We start from the raw sequence: 18,650 nt of genomic DNA on the forward strand, positions 1-18,650 counted from the left end.
CGCTAATCAGGAAGTGCAGCTGAGCAAACATTGCAGCTCTTTTCCTGCTTCCGCTGCTGCCTAGAAAAAAAAACCAACAAAAAAAAGCAGTCGTTAGAAGGGGGCTGAGAACAAAGTCGACTTTGAAGAGACAATGTAAGTGAGCGACATTCAATTGATGAGCTTCTACGATTTATTGGTTACGATAAGTAGAGACAGGTGCTGTAGGAAAACAAAATGACATCATTAAAAAAGAAAAGTAACATTTTGCTTGGGAGTGACTTTTTATTTTTTTTTTTACTCCAGGCTCAGCTTCAGGCATGCCTACATTTTCTTCTACAATCTGTTCCAGTTCTGTGGACACACGTGGATTCTGACGAACATGATTGTCAGGTTTCTCACCTTCGGACAAGGTCGGGCAAATTTTGCTGGCCCTTAGCGGCTTGGTCATAAGACACAAATTGTTTCTGCAGATGCCCTCGCAGACACGTTTCACTCGGTCGGCTTGGTCATGAGCCTCTGCCAGTTGCTCTCCGTCTTGGAGATTTTCCACATTGCTGACCGGATTGAGAAAGCCAGACTGCTCCCGCGCCTCATCCAAGTACGGCCAATGGTCTTCCTGGCCGATGCGGTCCGACCGCACCTGAAGCTTGACGTTGTGTCCAGGTTTTGGAGAAGAACCTCCTCCTGCTCACGCTCATCCGCTTAGACGAAGTTCAGAGCAAACCGGTGGTGTGCCTGCAGCTCTTCTTCTGGAACATCTCCGACTTGCTCAGGTGCCCGCTCGCACGCTATGAAACCATCCGGGCCGGGCCGGGCCGGGCCTCAGCGTCCGGTTTTGTGCCCAGGTACCCTCACGAAGTGATGTGCGTGATGGACGCCCCCTCCGCCACCATGCTGTGGGCCCGTTACACTCTGTGGATCCCCGTATACGTCCTCTCTGCCGTCACGGAAGGTGATCCAGTCCCGTCGAATGACATCAATTTTGTAATTAATTACTTTTTATTGAATTTTTTTAAATAAAAAGAAAATTCAAATCATGCAGGAATTTAAACATTTTAGATTGAAGCAGCCTGACAGGTGTGGAAACCTCCAAGATACACCATTTTTTTCCCAACAGGGGTGACGATTTGCCAGGTGATGCGTTACTTGGAGCAGGAATCGTTGTTGGCGGGGAACGCAACGGCGGCGGCGGCGGCGGCGCCCGTCCATCGGCCGCTTGTCCTCCTGGTCTCACTGCCGCTCCTCGTGTTGGGTAAGACGTCGCTTTCGTGGCCGTGAAAGGCGGGAGGGAGTCATTCAAGACAATTTGTGTTCTCAGGAGCTTCGCTCACAGTGTGGCAGTCGCTGAAGGAGAGGCGGCATCAGCTGGAGAGGTGGGCCAAGAAGATGAAAAGGAAGTGACTCGGATAAAAAAACAGCACGTGGTCCTGGCTTCTGGATCTCAACCTGCCTTGTCACTTGAGCATCGATTCCATTTTGAGGTCCAAGCACTATTAAAGACGTGGAAAAAAAAAATGCTCAAACGGCTTGCCGTAGATTACCATCCGTACGCTCTGGTCCACACGGACTTCTTCTTGAACTCAGGGGAGCAGCGCAAGGCCAACAGAGCCGCTGAAAGGACGACAAAAGGTAGCTAGATGACAAAAGATGGCTAGCTAGCTAGCTAGCTAGATACATACATAGATAGATAGATAGATAGATACATAGATAGACAGATAGAGAGAGAGAGAGAGACAGATAGAGACAGAGAGAGACAGAGAGACAAAGAGAGACAGAGAGAGAGAGAGAGAAAGCGAGAGAGAGAGATAGAGAGAGAATGCGAGAGAGAGAGAACGCGAGAGAGCGAGAGAAAGCGAGAGAGAGAGAGAGAGAGAGAGAGAGAGAGAGAGAGAGAGAGAGAGAGAAAGAGAAAGCGAGAGAGAGAGCGAGAGAGAGAGAGAGAAAGAGAAAGCGAGAGAGAGAGAGAGAGAGAGAGAGCGAGAGAAAGCGAGAGAAAGCGAGAGAAAGCGAGAGAAAGCGAGAGAAAGCGAGAGAGAGAGAGAGAGAGAGAGAGAGAAAGCGAAAGCGAGAGAGAGCGAGAGAGAGAAAGAGAGAGCGAGAGAGAGAGCGAGAGAGAGAGAGAGAGAGAGAAAGAGAAAGCGAGAGAGAGAGAGAGAGAGAGAGAGAGCGAGAGAAAGCGAGAGAAAGCGAGAGAAAGCGAGAGAAAGCGAGAGAAAGCGAGAGAAAGCGAGAGAGAGAGAGAGAGAGAGAGAGAGAAAGCGAAAGCGAGAGAGAGCGAGAGAGAGAAAGAGAGAGAGAGAGAGAAAGCGAGAGCGAGAGAGAGCGAGAGAGCGAGAGAGAGAGAGAGAGAGCGAGCGAGAGAGCGAGAGCGCGAGAGCGAGAGCGAGAGAGAGATACTTTATTGATCCCCGGGGGGAAATTCAGGCTCGAATTTGAATTCAAATCAAATTCTCTGGGCTTTCTCACCTCGAGCCGCGTCGATTGTCGTCGCAGACAGATTGTGTTCAGGTCCCTCCACCATGCCGAGAAGCCACTCTATGAACTAGCAAACGGCAACGTCAAACGGAACGTCTCCAGGATAAGACAGATAGGTTTCTGACCTTATGCGAGTGGCACTTCCAGGGTTCCTTGTGGAGAAGCGGGGGTAAGCTGCGGGGCAGCGCCAGCAGGCAACGCGGCAGGGCGTCCTCCGTCAGCGACTCGGCGCCGTAAAGGCCGTGCGTCAGGGCGGCGGGCTTGGAGGCCGGGCTCCACGGGAACCAGCGCGCCCTGATCCCCAGCAGGAGGGGCACCGAGTGGTCGCCCCAGGAAACGACGGCGGCGGCAAAGACTTGGAACAGGAAGTTTGTGGCCTGCGCAAAATAAGTGCCGACTCCTGTCAAGGCACTCGCCAGTCGATGACATCGCAAACGCCGACGCGTCCTACGCACCAGTTTGATGTTGGCGCATGCGACAGTGGCGGAACCGTAGGCGATGTTCCGGATGAGTCCCATCAACTCCAGCAGCCACTCCATGCGCTTGGAAACGCCTGCCACGCAAAAATGACACTTACAGCACACATTTTGTCGACTTTCTTAAAAACAACAAAACAATAAATGAAATCAATTAAGTAATTGGACCTGTATTAGTGCCAGCGGCCAACGACAAAAAAACAAAAAGTAATCGGACCTGTATTGATGCCGGCGGCCAGGCGACACTGATAGAACGTCTGCAGGAGGATCCAGCCTATCCGGTGGCTGGGCCGACCGCGGAGCACGCCGGCGATGACGTCGTTCAGAGCCAGCAGCGGAATCCTCCCGCGGGATGCCAGGTAAGCCAAGACGAAGCAGCTTTTTTCCATCTGTGTGTAAAAAGTCACAACGTTAGCTAAAAAAGGATTCACAGCACTTCACTTCTCCCACGCCGTACCTCTGTGACACCCGCGATGCGGTCAATCTCCGTATCGGACATCTCGGACAAACATTCGGCGACGCCCACATAAAAATCCACGTCGCTGTCCTATAAAAAGGACAAGCGCGAAATGAAACATTTCCAAAGTCATTTTTGGAAGGTGACAAACCTTTATCTGGTCGGGCAGCAGGCTGAAGATCTTCTCGGTGGCAGAGGAGAGAACAGTCCAGCAGGCGGCGGGCGGGTTGGGCGCGGCCATGGCCTCCGCGAGACCCCGCAGCAGAGAGCCACGCAGGGAGAGACGCTGCGCTTCCGGGTCTTCCCGGAAGCTCTGCAGGCCCAGAGCCTCCACAAAGAACTGGAGCTTGTCCTCTGGGACGTGCTTCATCCACCAGGAGAGCTTCTCGCACAGAAGGGCCCTCGTCTGGAACTAGATGATAAACACAATTTGGAGAATGCAAAAATGCAAAAAAAAAAAAGGCTCCTCACTTACACCGAGACTGTACACAAGAGGCGAGCTGAGCCAGGAGCCCAGGAAGAGCGAAGCACTCTGGGAAAACTGAGCTTGAGCTGCAGCCAAGGCCACACATTGATGCTGAACCTCCTCACCTGTCAAGACAGAAACAAATTTGGATCAAGCGGCCATTTTAGAACGCGTTGTGCCTTCAAGTGAGCCGTTACCAAAGCTGAGTCTCATCAGAGGGGACAAGATGGCGCTCCAGTTGACGGGCGGGTATTGGACCCCCGTTCCGACTGAGGCCAGAGGCGTCAGGGCGGTTTGGACCACACTCGGGTGGGCAAAGTCAGGACCTGCCAGGACACAACTTTTTGAATATTTTGAATGGGAGGGAGGGGGCATAATAATGTGAGAAAATAATAGAATAATAAAAATATTACCAAAAAAGTGTATTTTTTTAAAAATACAATTCATTTGTTTAGTGTCAATAAAATTGTCAACTAATTAAAAGTATGTTTTTAAAGTAATAAAATAAATAATACAAGTAATAAAATATAAAAATTATTCAAAACATACAGTTCATTTGTTTAATGTCAATAAAATCATTTAAAAGTATCTTTTTTAAAATGAACAGTTGCAATCCAAAATTGATGTGATGAGCTGCAATAAAGTGAGCAAATTTGCAGTCGTTTTTTTCAATCATTCTTGAACCTCGATCACAAATAATTTGGGCAAGATATGAGCGAATAAGCAAACCTTTCTTTCCCGCCTCTGTGAGCAAGTCCACCACGGCCCTGATGACACTTTTCTCCGTCAGGTAACTAAAATCCTGAGGCACTGGATGGATGGATGGATGGATGGATGGATGGATGGATGGATGGATGGATGGATGGATGGATGGATGGATGGATGGATGGATGGATGGATGGATGGATGGATGGATGGATGGATGGATGCATGGATGGATGGATGCATGGATGGATGGATGGATGGATGGATGGATGGATGCATGGATGCATGGATGCATGGATGCATGGATGGATGGATGGATGGATGGATGCATGGATGGATGGATGGATGGATGGATGCATGGATGCATGGATGGATGGATGGATGGATGGATGGATGGATGGATGGATGGATGGATGGATGGATGGATGGATGGATGGATGGATGGATGGATGGATGGATGCATGGATGGACCACAACATGCATTTGGTCACACGTGTATTTTCTGCAACTTTCGCTCTGTCGTGTACCGCTCGCTACCTGCCGTGTGACTGTGACTGGTGAACATGTGCGACAAATGCAAGTGGCCCAGCAGGCAGGCACAGTTGGACTGCAAGCCGATCGCTCCTGAGAAGGACACAATCTGACAAGCCCCATTTTTAAAAATCAAGATAATCACAAAAGGAAAAGGATGGAAAAAAGGAAACAAGCCAATGAAGGAGGGCGTTACCTGCGAAATGGCCCGGATGACCTCGTTGAGTCGGCTCTGCTGATTGGACGAAGGCTCCAGTTGGCTCTTGAGCTGCGGAACGGAAACAAACGCGTGCTTGACGAACGAAAAGCAAACGGAGCTGAAGGCTCTTCACCTGAATGAGGTAACTCTCGGATCCCACCAAAGCCACCAGTCCGTTAACGGCAGCCAGCCGCTGCATGGTGGGACAAGCCTGAAAACAACAATCACGTTCCAGCACTGCTTGCACACAACAAAAATAGAAAAAACAAATGTCGCACCTCTGCCAGTAAAATCTTAACCCAGGCAGCCAGGAGTCGAGGTTGGAGGTCCTCGGCTTTGCCGTGGCCGCACAGGGACAGGCCGTGGACCGCCAGGCCCAGAGCCGTGGAGAAGCCGGGAGTCTGAACAATAGAAAAGCCATCTCAGGAGCGAAGGATGGGAGGGAGGGAGGGAGGTCGGGGAGCGAGGGAGGGGAGCGAGGGAGGGAGCGAGGAAGGGAGGGAGCGAGGAAGGATGGGAGCGAGAGAGGGAGGCAGGAAGGAAGGAAGGAAGGAAGGAAGGAAGGAAGGAAGGAAGGAAGGAAGGAAGGAAGGAAGGAAGGAAGGAAGGAAGGAAGGAAGGAAGGAAGGAAGGAAGGAAGGAAGGAAGGAAGGAAGGAAGGAAGGAAGGAGAAATAAACAAGGATGTGTGGAAAGAGAAATGGTGGAAGGTAGGAAGGGTGAAGGAGAGGAGGAAGGAGAATCACTAGCTAGCGGAAAGAAAAGAAAGGATGTCAGAAAAGAATGCATCAGAATCCGATTTGCGTTGGACCTGCTGACTCTCCTCGGTCAAGGTGCGCAGAGTGGCCACGGTCTGGTCTGCCTTGGCGGCGTCGACGAGGCTGACGCTGAAGGCCGAAACGCTGACGCACGCCAGCGAGTAGGCCAAAACCTGCACACCATTTTTTGTTACAGCGCTATTATTTTCATTGAACGAATGGGTCAATTACTTTTATGCCGAAAAATACAATTGAACCAAAATACCTACAATGACTTTTTTTTTTTAACCCTTTTTTTGGTTAAGTCCTATTTTAGGAATATAAAAAAAAACACCACATTTTTGTACAAACATTGGCCGCTTTTTTTTTCTATTGCTAATGTAAAAAGACAGATGAGCAAGAGAGAGGAGAAAGACCCGATAAATACATTTTGTTGTTTTTTTTTTCTAAAAATGGGCTCTATAAATTTGGGTTAAAACGTTTTTTTTTAAAACAAATGATTTTACATACATATTTCCACTCTTTTTATTTTTTTCCTTTTTAACCACCGGCGTAAATCCGACAGTGTAGTTCTACTCCAAGTCTGTTTCAGCCCTTTTCTTCTCTTCGTACCTCTTGCATCATGCGCCCCTGTCCGCCGCTGTCCTGCAGGGCACTCAGCAGCTTGTCCAGTGTTTGAGTGACCCGGCCGCGTTGCTGCGTCTGCCCACCGTTGCAAAGCGCAGAAAGCACCAGCGCCAGACCCAACATGGAGCCCGTGCTGAAAAAAAACGAGTCCGCTCAAGTCCCTCGCCGAGATCCCTCCACGGCGGACTCACTTGTATTCTGCCCGGGTGTCGAAAGCGCAAGCTTCCAGCGCCGAGAGAGCGTCCAGGAGGAGCTCGGCGTCCTGAGGAGGAGTGACGTCACTAGAGCAGGTGGAAAAAATGAGGTGAGCTGGTCCCACAGCGTGGCAACCGGCAAAAGCTCCAAGGCGCACTGGCGGAGCTACACGGTTATCTCAGGAGGTCTGTAAAGCATTTTGTATTTTACAAATTCAAGAAATTCTTCCAAAAATACCCGAGGCGCTGCTGATGCAAGCCGGACAGCACCATGCCGAGGGCCAGGCCGGAGTGGAAGCGAATGGCCTGGGAGTCGTCTTCGGCGGGCGACTCGGGCAGGCCGGCCCGCAGCGCCGACAACACCTGCCTCAGTCTGTCTTGATGCCACCAAACCAGCACCGGCACCAGCAGGGACAGCGCTAAGCTGGCGCAGGAGCGAGCGATGCCACTCGCAGTGTTCTCGCCCGAATAAGAACGCTGAGGACGAGAGCAAGCGTGGATATAAGAAGTCATCACACCCCTGACCTAATGGCAGCTTTTTGCAAGATGGAAAATGAGACCAAGTTCACTCATGGCAAAACTCTCCGAAGCACGACTCAAATGAATGACAGCGGCACTAAAAACAACTCAAATGATGTGGTTGCACAAGTGTGCACACCCTCTTCTAACTCTGGCTTCGTTCGCAATTAACAGACCTCGCGACTTCTCTTGAAAATCATGAAGAGGCCCAACTCACATGCAGGTACCACGGAAAGACTTGCCCGCTGGCCTTGTAGCTACCGCTGATGATGCTGAGCAGGGTGTCGAGCAGCATCGCCAACCAGCTGCTGGTGGGCACAAACTCGGGTCCAGCCTGAAAGGAGGTAAACGCCTTGGACATGCAGTCTCGCTTTGGAATCAGACACCCGACGTCTTACCGTGAGGCCGGAGTCGCTATCGGCGGGCAGGTTGCGCTCGTATTTAGCCAGCACGGCAGCCAGCGCGCTCAGAGCCAGTACGGAATTTCCCTGAACAACGGGACTGTCCCTGAACGCCGCGTAGCACAGACGCGCGTTAGCCTCTAAAAGGTAGCGGCGCCTCCTTCGCCTTTACTCACTTGGTCGCGGCTCGGATTGAATCCGTCAGGTGGTCTCTGGCCCTGAGGACAGCGAGAGTTGATTGCGGCTGATGAAGATGGTGTGAAGAAGAGTGAGAAGCTCACCACAGCCAGGCGCAGTGTTGCTTGTAGCGCAGTTCTTCTCGCTCCTCTTGGTCGCTTTTGCGCCGCTGCATTTCCAGATCGGCGCGTCGACCCTGTGCGCAAAAAAAACCAGACATTTTGAGTGCATACAAATTGTGTCTTCTACCCTAAAACCAAACGTTAGAAGAAGCCACCTCAAGGACCGCGTGGAACGTGCCGTTCATGAAACTGCGCCACGCTTGAGGGAGGAGCAGCGCGCGGTGCCATTCGGACGGCTGAATGTTCACCTGCGGATGGACCGTACCCAAATGTCAGATTTCCTCCCACCCCCCCCAATTTAGTCAGAAAGCAGCCGAGACGCGAGTACTTCGTGAATGAGGGCGCTCATGGTTTGCTGGTAGCTTCGGCTGCGGCTGAGGAGGAAGCGCACGATGGGTCGGCCCTCGCGATCCGTCTGTTGCGGAAGCTCGTGGCAAAGCAGCAGGCCGGCTGCAACGAGGAACATGTGACGGACAGACGGACGGACGGACACATTTACTAAAACTTGCCAACACTCACCCGCCAGTCCTGCCTTGAGCCCCGGCTGCTTGTTCTTCTCGTAGGACTTGAGCATAAAGGCCGGGATCCCCGCCAGGGTTTTACCCTGGTCCGAACGCAAACTGCCTCCCCGCAGGGCGGAAAAATACACGCCCCTCGGCATCTGGCTCATCTCTTGCTTGACCAGCGATGTCAGGAAATGCTCCAAGGCTGCCCCCGTGTGACACACGTTGACCTTTCAGTCATTTGCAACACTTTGCTTATCATAGAGAACGATTCTTTCGGGTGCCACTAGACGGCGCTGTACCGCATGACATTTTTCGATCCAACTAAGAGACACGCTGTGATGTCATTGACCTGGTAAAGCAGGCGAGGGGGTGAGAGTCAGCAACTTGACATATGATGAGCCCGTGACTGAGAGGTCTCCCTCGTCGTCCTTCCCCGCTTGCTCCTCATCCTCGTCTTTCTGCTCGGGCGGCGGCGCTACGGGTCTGGCCTACGACGGACGTCGTGGAAATGAACGCGCGTCCCTTCGGTTGTGGATCGGCATGAGAAAACTTAGATGAATTTGAACTTACTGCCTCGGGGAGATGATTGACGGTGTGAGTCGCTTCTGGGAAGTCGGCCAAGGCCCGAAAACCACAGCTGGCTACATCTGGATCCTGTTGCCCCGCCCCCACCAACAAAAAAAAAATGGGCTCAAAGAGGCACCTGTCGCAATATCAGATTGTGCACGGGTGTTTCTTACACAGACCTTGTTGACAGCATAATGCCAGAGAAAGCTGACCGCTTCATCCTTTAGTTTCTATTAAAAATAATAATAAAAAGTGAGAAAAATAAAGGAAAAAAAAAAACTGTTTTTTTAAATGCGCAGGGGGCTGACTGTAATACTAGCTTGACAATTATTTGACTGAAGTATTCACCTCATATTCTTCAGATTTGACGGCGAGTTGGGGAACCAGAGCCAGAAGCTGAGAAACCGCCTTGACCATCAGTGGACGAGAGTCGCATCTCAGGTCCGGTCCGAGAGTTCTCCATGTAGACACGATGTCCACGACCTGCAAAACAAATTGAAAAACACGACAGCTCTTTTGTGAAAAATTAAATTCATTGCTCATTGCTAGAATATTTTCTTGCCAGGACTTCTGAATTAAAAATTCATATCGCTTTCAGTCCAAAGTGGCCAAACGAACAAAAATGTGGACATACGAGAGTTCAGGCACTCCACCGCTAGGTGGCGGCAGTGAATTCCATAACAAAGCGCAAAGGTAGTGGAGTATTTTGTTCTTGAGTGCTGCCATTTTCCATTTTTATGCGCGGGTGTTCTGACATTTAATAAATATGGTGTCGCATATTGTAATACGAATTGATTTATTACTAGTGTTACTAGTGGGAGGAAGACCTTGAAAAGATAATTGCATTTTCATCCATGCCTTTTCTGAACCGCTTTCTCCTCACGTAAATAGCAATACCGTCGGGGAAAAGCAGATATTTGTTTAAATGATCAGCGCTAATTGGGTTTCAGAATCAAATCCATATGCGCAGTGTGGCTGGATGGAACATACCGCCCCTTGGTGGCCAAAGTCTGCATGCCAGACAACGCAGCACATGGCCACTCATTTGAAGACCATGAAGACCAAAATATTTCAATTCCATCCATCCAGCCATCCATCCATCCCAATAGCATAGCTAATCATTTGCTTTGCGTGGGCCCACCTCAGCACGGCACAGCTCCTGCAGTCCTTGCAGGGCCAGCACGGCAGGGGTCACCTGGTCGGCTCTGCTGCACTGCTTGAGAGTCAACGCGATGGCGGCCAACATGTCACTTCCGTGCTGGTAAGGCCTGCGCGCAACACAAACACAACACACAAAGTCAACTTAGCAAAAGACTTTCAAGCTAACCCCGAACGACGACGACGACGAGACCTTTCTCGGCAGATGTCTCGAAGACAGGCGGCTCGGGCCAACACTTGCTCCCACTGGGTTTCCCTCCCCATCACCACCCTGTTGTCCGGCTGAGCCAGCAGACGCTGAAGCTCGGGGTAGACGCGGTCCTGGCGGGGGAGGGGGCGAGGACAGGTAGGTCAATAACGCTGAGGGTGGTGGAATCATGTCAAGCGTCGGTCGAGGTGGCCCACCTGCTTCTTCCAAAGGGTCGTCGTGAGCCGCATGGCGGCTGCTTTGAGTTTGAGGTTGCTGGCGAGCAGGCCGAGAGTCTGCAGCACCGTGGGGACACAGAGCTGCAACACAAAGACACTTTTAGCCTTCCACACAAATTCCATCTTCTCGCCGCTACCTTGTGGGTGCCGAGGTTGGGCAGGCACTCGAGCAGAGCGTGCGTCAAGCTCGGATCCTTTTCTTTGCCCAGCTTGAACAGCAGCACGGGAAGAAGGGATGGCACCTGTAATACACAAACGTCGCATCAGTTGGTGAGCGAGATGATTGATCTCGTCGGTCGGTGCGTTTTGTTCCCGTCTTTTAACAAAAGACAACAACAATTTTCGGGCTCGTCTGAGGAGAACAATCCAATTTGTCTTCCACTTCATAAATGGCCGCCCCGGTGCAAGTGGCACGGTGGGAGCAATTAGAACAGCGGGGGGAATCCTCTTAACGAGCAGCCTTGGCACCGCCTGTTATTTCACATCATTGTCTGGGGGGGTGCGGAGACTCACGTTGCAGTCCCGAGGGGCTCGGAGGGATATGTCAGTCAGCAACAGAAAGCTTTTTTTTTTTTTTTTTTTTTTTTTTAGTTCAACATAAAAAAAAATGTGAGTCTCGACTTTCGTGTCGCAAGCAAGTTCGGAGGCAAAAATAAAAAAGCCAACGAGTTGAGCCGCCACCAAATTCGAATCGCACCATCACTTGGCTTGTGTATGACAAGTTTGCTGTATTCACACATTAGCCTAGCTAGGTGTGCTAACAACAATTGGATTCACGCCATCATCACTTGGCTCGTGTCTGTCAAATTTGTCGTATTCACACATTAGCCACTTTACACTCTGCTAGCTGACGCGACGCAGTGCTAACATGTTTTTTTTGTCCCCCATGTCGCCAAAGCGCTCTGTTTGCATAGTCTGAGTTTATTTTTACTTTCTCAATTTAACGCCTGACTAACACCAAGCGTAATGACAAATTGAGCCGTTATCGGTGAGCTAAATTGAGAAGCTCAAATAGCTTCCATGTCTTGGGGGGTTTAAAAGTGATGGCTAAAGTGAGTTTCTCAGAAGACACTTTTTATATTGGCATGTTTAATAGATTTTTTTTTTTTTTTTCCAGAGGCGTCTTCTTTTCATTTTTTTCGGCTCTTTGTTACCAAGGGTTTGTTTTTGGATAGGCTGGGGATAAAAAAAAAAAAAAAAAAATTAAACTAATAAAAATAATAATTAAAATAATATATTGAAACCCTGACAATGGTCTAATTTTTGTTAAATGTCAACTTTTTTTAATTATTTTAATATTTTGCATCGATATAGGTTTCGGACAGAACAAAAATATGAATATTCGTGCTTGAATACGACACTGAGGTGAGGAGCACAAACGACCCAAAAAAAACCCAACAACTCTTATTTTGAAAACAGAAAGGCGGCCATTTTGAAAACGCAGAATTTAAAACGCAAACAGGCAAGTCTTGTCAAAGGATGTCACTCACCTGGCGGGGGTCGGCGGCTGCGACGGCCCGTACGGCATCCAAAGCCAAGCGGCAGACCTGGTCCTGGCCCGTGAGGAGGAGAAGGTGGGCGACCGTGAGAGCGAGGGAGCTCGGCAGGTGCTGCTGGCTTGACGACAGAGCCGAGGTGAGCGAAAGGAGCCAATCGACGGCTGCCGAAGGGTTCTCGACCACTCGGCGGAGCGTGGCCACGGCCGCTCTCAGCTCGCTGAACCAGGGGGTGAGAAGAAGCTTCTCCGGTAGAGGAGACTGGCAAGAAGAAGAAGGTCATCTTCATCTCAGAATGGAGATTTCCCCCACTCATAATTATGTTACGGTCCAAGTTACCTGTTGGAGTTGAGCGGTTTGCCTGGTGACGCTGCGTAGCACGCTCTGAGACAGCTTCTGGTTGAGGTCGTGCGTGTGGCGCTCGGCGAGCGGCTCGGTGACATCTGAGCAGGACAGGAGCTGCAGCACGGGGAGAACCAGGACCGGACTCAACCAGTGGGAGGGCTCGGTGGTGTGCTCGGGAGCTAAAGTTAGTGCTTGAAAGTGGACAGAAGGTTATGGAAATGAGCAAAAAATGTCTGTGTGTGGGTGTATATCACATTAAAGGATTTATTTTTATCGAATTTTCTTTTTTATACACATATAAAAGAAAAAAAATCTATAAAAATAAATCCTGAAATATATAAAGTAGAAATGAGCAAAAAACATATATATTATATATGGATACATTTAAAGACTTTTTAAAATTTTATATCTCCATAAAATAAATAAATAAAAATAATATATATATATTTTTTTTTTTACAGATTTTTACCAAGACTGAGCAGGCTGCTCTGTTGCGCTGCGGGGGCCTCAAACAGGAGCAAAGCAACAGCCATGAGCATCTCATCCAAAGGCAGCTTCTACAAACAAACGCAGCATTACGATTTGTCGTCGGAGTCACATCACGCACACGATGACAAGTCGTGCCGGCGGCCGACCTGTCCACACGTCGGGATGATCTCCGTCATCAAGCCCACGAGCGGTCGACAGTCTCCGCCGAAGCTGAGGCAGCTCTGACAGGCGCAGAGCAACTGGAGCAGGAGACGCACTCTCTGGCTCGTCCAGGCGTCTTCACGCTTCTCCGACAAGGCGGGAAGCAAAGCGCTGATCAGCCACTGCAGCTCCAGCAGCGCCTCCACATCGTCCACCTGCCGTGACAGCAATTTTCCAGCCTTGAATACTTGAAGCCGGCTTTCTTGGACCTCTGACATCACCTAAAGCTTCCAGAACCGTCAGCCGCACGTCGCCCCGACTCACCGGCATGTGCGGCACCAGCCGGCAGAAGCACCTGAGAAGGCTGTCGGACGGCGGCGAACTCTCGTCCCGCGTGCCGAGCCCACCTGCGGGGAGCAGTGTCCGCAGAAGACCCTGGCGAAGGAAGCCGTGCTCGGTCCGCCTCTCGGGTTGGCAGTAGAGGTAGCGTAGAAAGGGGACCAGCATGGCCACGTAGGCGGGCTCGTTTCTGCGTCATCAGAGACCACGTCGGCGCCGTCAACAAGATTTCATACTGGGGAAATTTATGTTGCGCTTGCCTGTCAACAGCCTGCTGGACAAAGTCATGGATCTCGGCGAGAATGGCGGTCCAGCAGTCCGGGCGGTTCTCCAAAGCTGTAATGAATGGGTGAGGATCACTCCTATGGAAAAGGACAGGACATAACAGAAGCTTTTTAAAAGGCAAAACTATACTGAAATCATCATCTCTCCTTTCAGTGGATTTATAATTACATTTTTTTCATACAATGTTGCAATGTTACATCCAGAAATTTTCATGTGATAAAAAAAAAGAAAAAAATCACCACTTCCACATCCATCAAGTCCAGACTAAACACTGGCAGTCAAATCCAAGGTGAGGTCACGAGTGTCACTCCCCCACACCCACACCTTGCGGGCCCACTCAACTCATCCTGGGTCCCATCAATCCACACAAAAGGAAGTTCAGCGACCCAGACGGACTGACCCCTCTCTTTTCTTTGCACTCCTAATCATCTTGGTGACCACCTTCAACCTTCCTCGCTCGTCCCTCATCCACCCGCCAACTCTCATCCATCAGCCTCTCGCACCCTTCGCAATCGTTCAGGAAGCAGCAAAATGGAAGAAAAAAAAAATCCATAATACGCATTTCCAAAAAAAAAAAAAAAAAAAACCACTTTGCTTCCATGAACTCATTCACTGTCAACCCAGTTAATATCTTTGACGTCTATAACCGTTCGTGGCACTGAATGAGTTAAGACTCAAACACTTTGACATTCTGATGAAGATTTCACCGCAGCGTCCCTCAGCAGGGGCGGACCAGATGGATTAAGACTATTTTAGGATGCGGCTCCAGATTTCGACTTTTCAGATTTGGCAGGACAGCGGCTTAACAATGGCCGCCAGCGTGCGTCCTCCGCGAATCCGCCGCCGCTTAAGAGCGGCGGGCCGAGGCCCCGACGGCGGCCCAAGACGCCCAAACATATTCATCTTCCCGCCGGGGAGGCGGACAGATGCGGAGAGCGCTGAGGGAAGGAAGGCGACAGAAGAGGACAAAGGGAGTGGAAAGAATGTGAGCGAGCGCCTGAAAAAAGATGAGAGGAGAAAGAAAGGCAAGCACAAAGCCATTCAGACTTTTTGTGAGCAGCTTGAGGACGGGAAAAAGAAGTTGTGGCCTTGTCAAACATATTTGGCGCTTTTCTGGTTTCAGATTTTCTTTTTTTTAAATATTTCAGATCATTAATCGTAATATCTCAAATAGACAAGTCAATCAAAAATGGAGACTTGGTTGCAGCCCCTCCACTGACCTGATCCCGTAAGGACATCCGAAGCTCACGTCCGGGTCTCGCCGCTCCGTCTGGATCCGTAGCAGCTCGGCCACGACTTTCAGCAAGCCCTGAGCGTTCCTGAGGACGGGTCCGGTCAAAAAGCGGCACGACGGAAGCAAAGTGCGGATGAGACGGCGTACCGTGCGGAAGGCAGCAGGTTGAGGACGCCGTTGAGGACGTGGCGTAGGTCGGCGTGGCCTTGCTCCACCAGAAGCACGACGGCGTGGCAGCAGGCCGAGCGCACGGCGGCGCGCTCGCCGCAGCAACGCTCCCATAGCGTCTCCAGCGCCGAGCCCTGATGTGACACCGCCAGAGCTTGAGAACTTGCTGGCACAAATATAGTATAATCAGAATAAAAATATCTTCCACGATATTCACCTGGGTGCAAGACAGGCTGATTTGTCCATTCGGGCCTTTCTCTTTCAGCACGGCAGCGACGAGCCTTCTCACCGCCTGCAAAAAAAATTAATAAAAAATGGCATACTAGAGTTGCATGTTGATCATTACATCGTGGAGGAAACGATTTATTGAGCCCTTGTTCCATTTGTAAACATGCTAACTTACAAAAGAATTTGTGGTTTGTTGATGGTCATTTGAGCCAAAAGGACTGGAGGCAGCTCAGTGGCCGCCCTGAGACTAGAAGTTTCTGGGTTCTAACCCTGGCAGGGTCATACCAAAGACTGGAAAAATGGGACCCATTGCCTCCCTGCTTGGCACTAAATAAATAAATCCGTAAATAAAAAATCTTGGCCAACATCTTAAAGAAAAAAAAAGTGCTCTTTTCACTTTCGAACTTGGCCAACATCCTAAATAAAATAAAATAATTAAATAAATAAATAAAAAATGGATTAAAAAAAAAAATCTTCAACATCTTGTTATTCTCGCCTTGAAATCACGTTCAGGAAAAAAAAGGAGTACCCAACTTGAGCTATTTGGAGGTGGAAACATCATGTGTGTGAGAAAACACTGAAGACATGTTGTGGATCTTGCAGCGTGACCAAAAATGTTTGCAAGAACTAAACTGAGAAGCATATTTAGGCCACCAATCTCCAACCTTTGCTCTTCCTTCACTCACCTGGGCTTGAATGATGGGGCTCTGGAAGTCAAGGCGCACCTTCAAGGCCTCCATCGTGCCTACGAAAGCAGCAGAACTTAGTAAGGAACACAATACTTTTCAGCACGGTTGGGGGGGGGGGGATTGGCCCCGCCCTCCCATGAAAAACAGGTATCAGATGTCAGCTTGTGAAAGACAAGTGATGCGGCCACCTGTCGCCCTCGCACAAAGATTCAGAAGACGGCAGCGCTCGGAGGTATACAACCTTTGAAAGACGATCCCCGTCCCGAAGCAACGACATAAATCACGGTTACATTATTGTCATGTCAGCAGAATGGCGGGCCCACGTTCGCTCATCTCACCAGACTCGACTTGACTCTCACCGGTAGAGGAATTCGAGGCTGAAAATGTTTGCTGTTTTGGCAAAAAAAGTAAGTCGATATAACGGTTTGACATGACCACAGGCCTAAAGCCAGCACCCGCCCAAAACAACCCAACCCAACCCTCCCCCCCCCCAAACTGTTATCTATGTGATAAGCCAGTGTGCTCTACTGTCCAACAGCAGCACGCCGGCCCTCATCGCCAAGCTGCTTGACAAGCGACATGAGCAGGTAAGTCCGCTGCACCTGCTGCTGCTCACCCTCGCAAAAAAAAAAAAAAAAAAAACAGCACAAAGAACAAGACAGATTTTGACGATGTCTTCCTGTACTGTCATTTCAAAAACGAAAATCTACGAAGCTTAGGATTCATAAACATGGTGTTTTAGATGTTCAGTTCGACTAAAAGCCTTTGTGGATCGACATGTTCCGAGCGGGTTGCATATTTTCCATAGTGCTGAACAATATGGACCTGCAACTGCAAAGGTCTGCATTAGCGACAGATGGGAGGACAATGCTGCAGTACTTGTTGAGCCAACAGAGCTTTTGAAAGGACACCAACCAGGCTTTGCTATGCACACGCCAAACGCGATATGGGAGTCTGAGAGGCCTTTCAGGTGCCACGTCATGGTCCACCACAGCAATATTATTGAACCTGTTATTGAGAACAAAAACCTATCTTCAATTTCTCGAGGTGATTTTCAACCCATGACATCCATTGACAGAAACCAGCCCGGAATCGGTTATAATAACCTCATTATGTTTCTCGTCTGTGTTTTGGGATTCCAAACTACAAAGGGGCATAAACAACTTGAGATTGTTCGAAACTAGAACACATGCCTAGACCGGTGCCGAATACAGCTGGACTGTATGTTCTGCCACGCACCGTTGCCATTGGCCGTTTGCGTAGAATAAAATTAAGCTGACAAGCAAACGTTTTAACAATGGACTCGTTAAAAAAGAAAAAAAAACAAAAAAAGGATTCTCTCAAGCTAACTAAACTCTAACGTGAAATCAATTGAGGGTGCAGTTTAGCATAATACACAACACTGCGACCTGTTTGGACTTTAGTATTAGTCTTTTATTTTTGTTTTTTAAAGCGGATATTGTAATAAGCCACTCTGAGGCTAACCTGCTAATATATAATAGCAACCCATAAACACCAGAGAGCGACGCGATCCAAATCGGCCCGTCAAGTCGTGCAGTATAATAGCTATTGTGCATCAAGTATGTAAATTGAGTGATGTTAGCGTTTCATTGAAAGCCAAATTAGACTTTTTACTTGGACCTTTTTATAAACTTTACCTCTTGTACGGGTTCGGCAGAGCGTGGACATACGGCAATGACCGAGGGCCAAACTTATTGGGATTTCAAAAAAATATATATATATAAATATATATATATGGTCCCAGCTAAAGCTAACGTAGATGCTATTGAATGGATATCAGAAATGCCAAATAGATATTTAAAGATTCATATATTAGAGCTTGAGTTGATTGTACATAATAATTTAATTTACGTAGAAAAAACAAGAACGCGGCGAGTTACCAGTTTTCCCAATGGGCTTGAAGGCAGCGTGATGCGCTTGCCTTCTGTTCTCCCATTGGTTATTCCCCTCGTGCTCCCTCAAACATTGGGCCGCGCATGCGCTTTGTCGCTCTGTCAACAAGGTGGCGGGATTGAGCAATAAAACCACGGGTAGACGAATGCACTATTGCATTCAAAACAAAAACGTAGACAGTTTTATTTTTTCTATATATCGTATGGCAACCAACGATTTATTATACGCAGGAAAATATAACCTGTGCGTTTTTAAGATTTTTTCCTCTCACTATCAAATAACTCATGCTCAATGCATGCAAAGTAAGGGTAAGGGTCCGCCTATGACTTTATTTTGAAAATCTGTACCGGACCTTTTGTCTTGATACCTGCTGTCTTGACTGCCGGCGAGTCTTGGAAAGTCTTGAATGTGACTTGGAGCCGAACACGCAGAGAGTGGCGACAATGTCCGCCGCCACACGCCACTTGGACTTACCTGCACTTGCTTTCCCAACTCCGTCTCCATGAAAACGCAGTAACGCGGGGCCTCAGGAATGGCCAACTCGGTGAGTAGCCATTTCAGAGGGCTCGATGCTGGT

General features: G+C 49.3%; 3 protein-coding genes across 11 annotated transcripts in view; 2 read left to right on the plus strand and 1 right to left on the minus strand.

Moving 5' to 3' along the window:
• hacd4 (3-hydroxyacyl-CoA dehydratase 4) lies at nt 1-1,504 on the plus strand. Of its 2 annotated transcripts, none has more exons than XM_088364440.1 (7): nt 1-135; nt 286-392; nt 453-580; nt 646-755; nt 828-934; nt 1,100-1,234; nt 1,301-1,500. In XM_088364440.1, coding segments are annotated over exons 1-7 (672 nt in total). In that variant the 5' UTR covers nt 1-133; the 3' UTR covers nt 1,384-1,500. The 2 variants fall into 2 exon arrangements, with proteins under 2 accessions (XP_088220566.1, XP_088220649.1); XM_088364523.1 differs by having other exon boundaries at nt 67-135; nt 286-372; nt 1,301-1,504.
• Nucleotides 963-17,903, minus strand: focad (focadhesin). Of its 7 annotated transcripts, XR_015854667.1 has the most exons (46): nt 17,818-17,863; nt 17,075-17,167; nt 16,157-16,215; nt 15,460-15,534; nt 15,222-15,376; nt 15,061-15,159; nt 13,816-13,917; nt 13,541-13,745; nt 13,222-13,431; nt 13,056-13,143; nt 12,581-12,777; nt 12,236-12,502; nt 10,883-10,987; nt 10,725-10,826; nt 10,513-10,640; nt 10,303-10,429; nt 9,510-9,644; nt 9,341-9,391; nt 9,165-9,248; nt 8,944-9,082; nt 8,608-8,796; nt 8,417-8,538; nt 8,244-8,336; nt 8,071-8,162; nt 7,966-8,007; nt 7,787-7,895; nt 7,606-7,722; nt 7,108-7,346; nt 6,867-6,956; nt 6,661-6,808; nt 6,102-6,221; nt 5,570-5,692; nt 5,425-5,502; nt 5,289-5,360; nt 5,099-5,201; nt 4,586-4,666; nt 4,054-4,182; nt 3,866-3,981; nt 3,542-3,802; nt 3,391-3,480; nt 3,151-3,322; nt 2,913-3,010; nt 2,583-2,834; nt 2,449-2,517; nt 1,433-1,593; nt 963-1,347 (listed from the first exon to the last, which is right to left on the minus strand). XR_015854667.1 is itself a non-coding variant. In XM_088363678.1 (45 exons), the coding sequence occupies exons 1-45, from the start codon at nt 17,846-17,848 to the stop codon at nt 1,501-1,503; spliced, it is 5,550 nt and encodes a 1,849-aa protein (XP_088219804.1). In that variant the 5' UTR covers nt 17,849-17,863; the 3' UTR covers nt 963-1,500. The 7 variants fall into 7 exon arrangements, 5 of the variants coding, with proteins under 5 accessions (XP_088219804.1, XP_088219904.1, XP_088220055.1 ...); XR_015854640.1 differs by having other exon boundaries at nt 2,449-2,524; nt 2,583-3,010; XM_088363678.1 differs by having other exon boundaries at nt 963-1,593.
• mllt3 (MLLT3 super elongation complex subunit) overlaps nt 16,661-18,650 on the plus strand; it is a 16,297-nt gene continuing 14,307 nt past the window's right edge. The window contains exon 1 of one of the 2 annotated variants that reach the window (XM_088364134.1): nt 16,661-16,746. Coding sequence is in view for 1 of the 2 variants with exons in the window: in XM_088364050.1 (XP_088220176.1) it covers nt 18,606-18,617 (12 nt within the window). In the remaining variant the exon portion in view is untranslated. Of the gene's footprint in view, nt 16,747-18,058; nt 18,618-18,650 lie in introns of those variants that run through there. The other variant, XM_088364050.1, reaches the window with a different exon arrangement.

Source organism: Syngnathus floridae, chromosome 1, assembly GCF_059516105.1.
Source record: "Syngnathus floridae isolate MCC-2025c chromosome 1, RoL_Sflo_1.0, whole genome shotgun sequence".
Taxonomy (NCBI): Eukaryota; Metazoa; Chordata; class Actinopteri; order Syngnathiformes; family Syngnathidae; genus Syngnathus; species Syngnathus floridae.

Coding starts and splice junctions, on each gene's coding strand:
- focad (XM_088363549.1), bottom strand. CDS start 17,848: ATGTCCACGCTCTGCCGAACCCGTACAAGAG. Junction 16,216..17,074: donor CGTGTGCATAGCAAAGCCTG/GTTGGTGTCCTT, acceptor CTGCTTTCGTAG/GCACGATGGAGGCCTTGAAG. Junction 9,392..9,509: donor TCAAATCTGAAGAATATGAG/GTGAATACTTCA, acceptor TATTTTTAATAG/AAACTAAAGGATGAAGCGGT.
- hacd4 (XM_088364440.1), top strand. Junction 393..452: donor GTTTCTCACCTTCGGACAAG/GTCGGGCAAATT, acceptor TTGTTTCTGCAG/ATGCCCTCGCAGACACGTTT. Junction 1,235..1,300: donor ACTGCCGCTCCTCGTGTTGG/GTAAGACGTCGC, acceptor TTGTGTTCTCAG/GAGCTTCGCTCACAGTGTGG.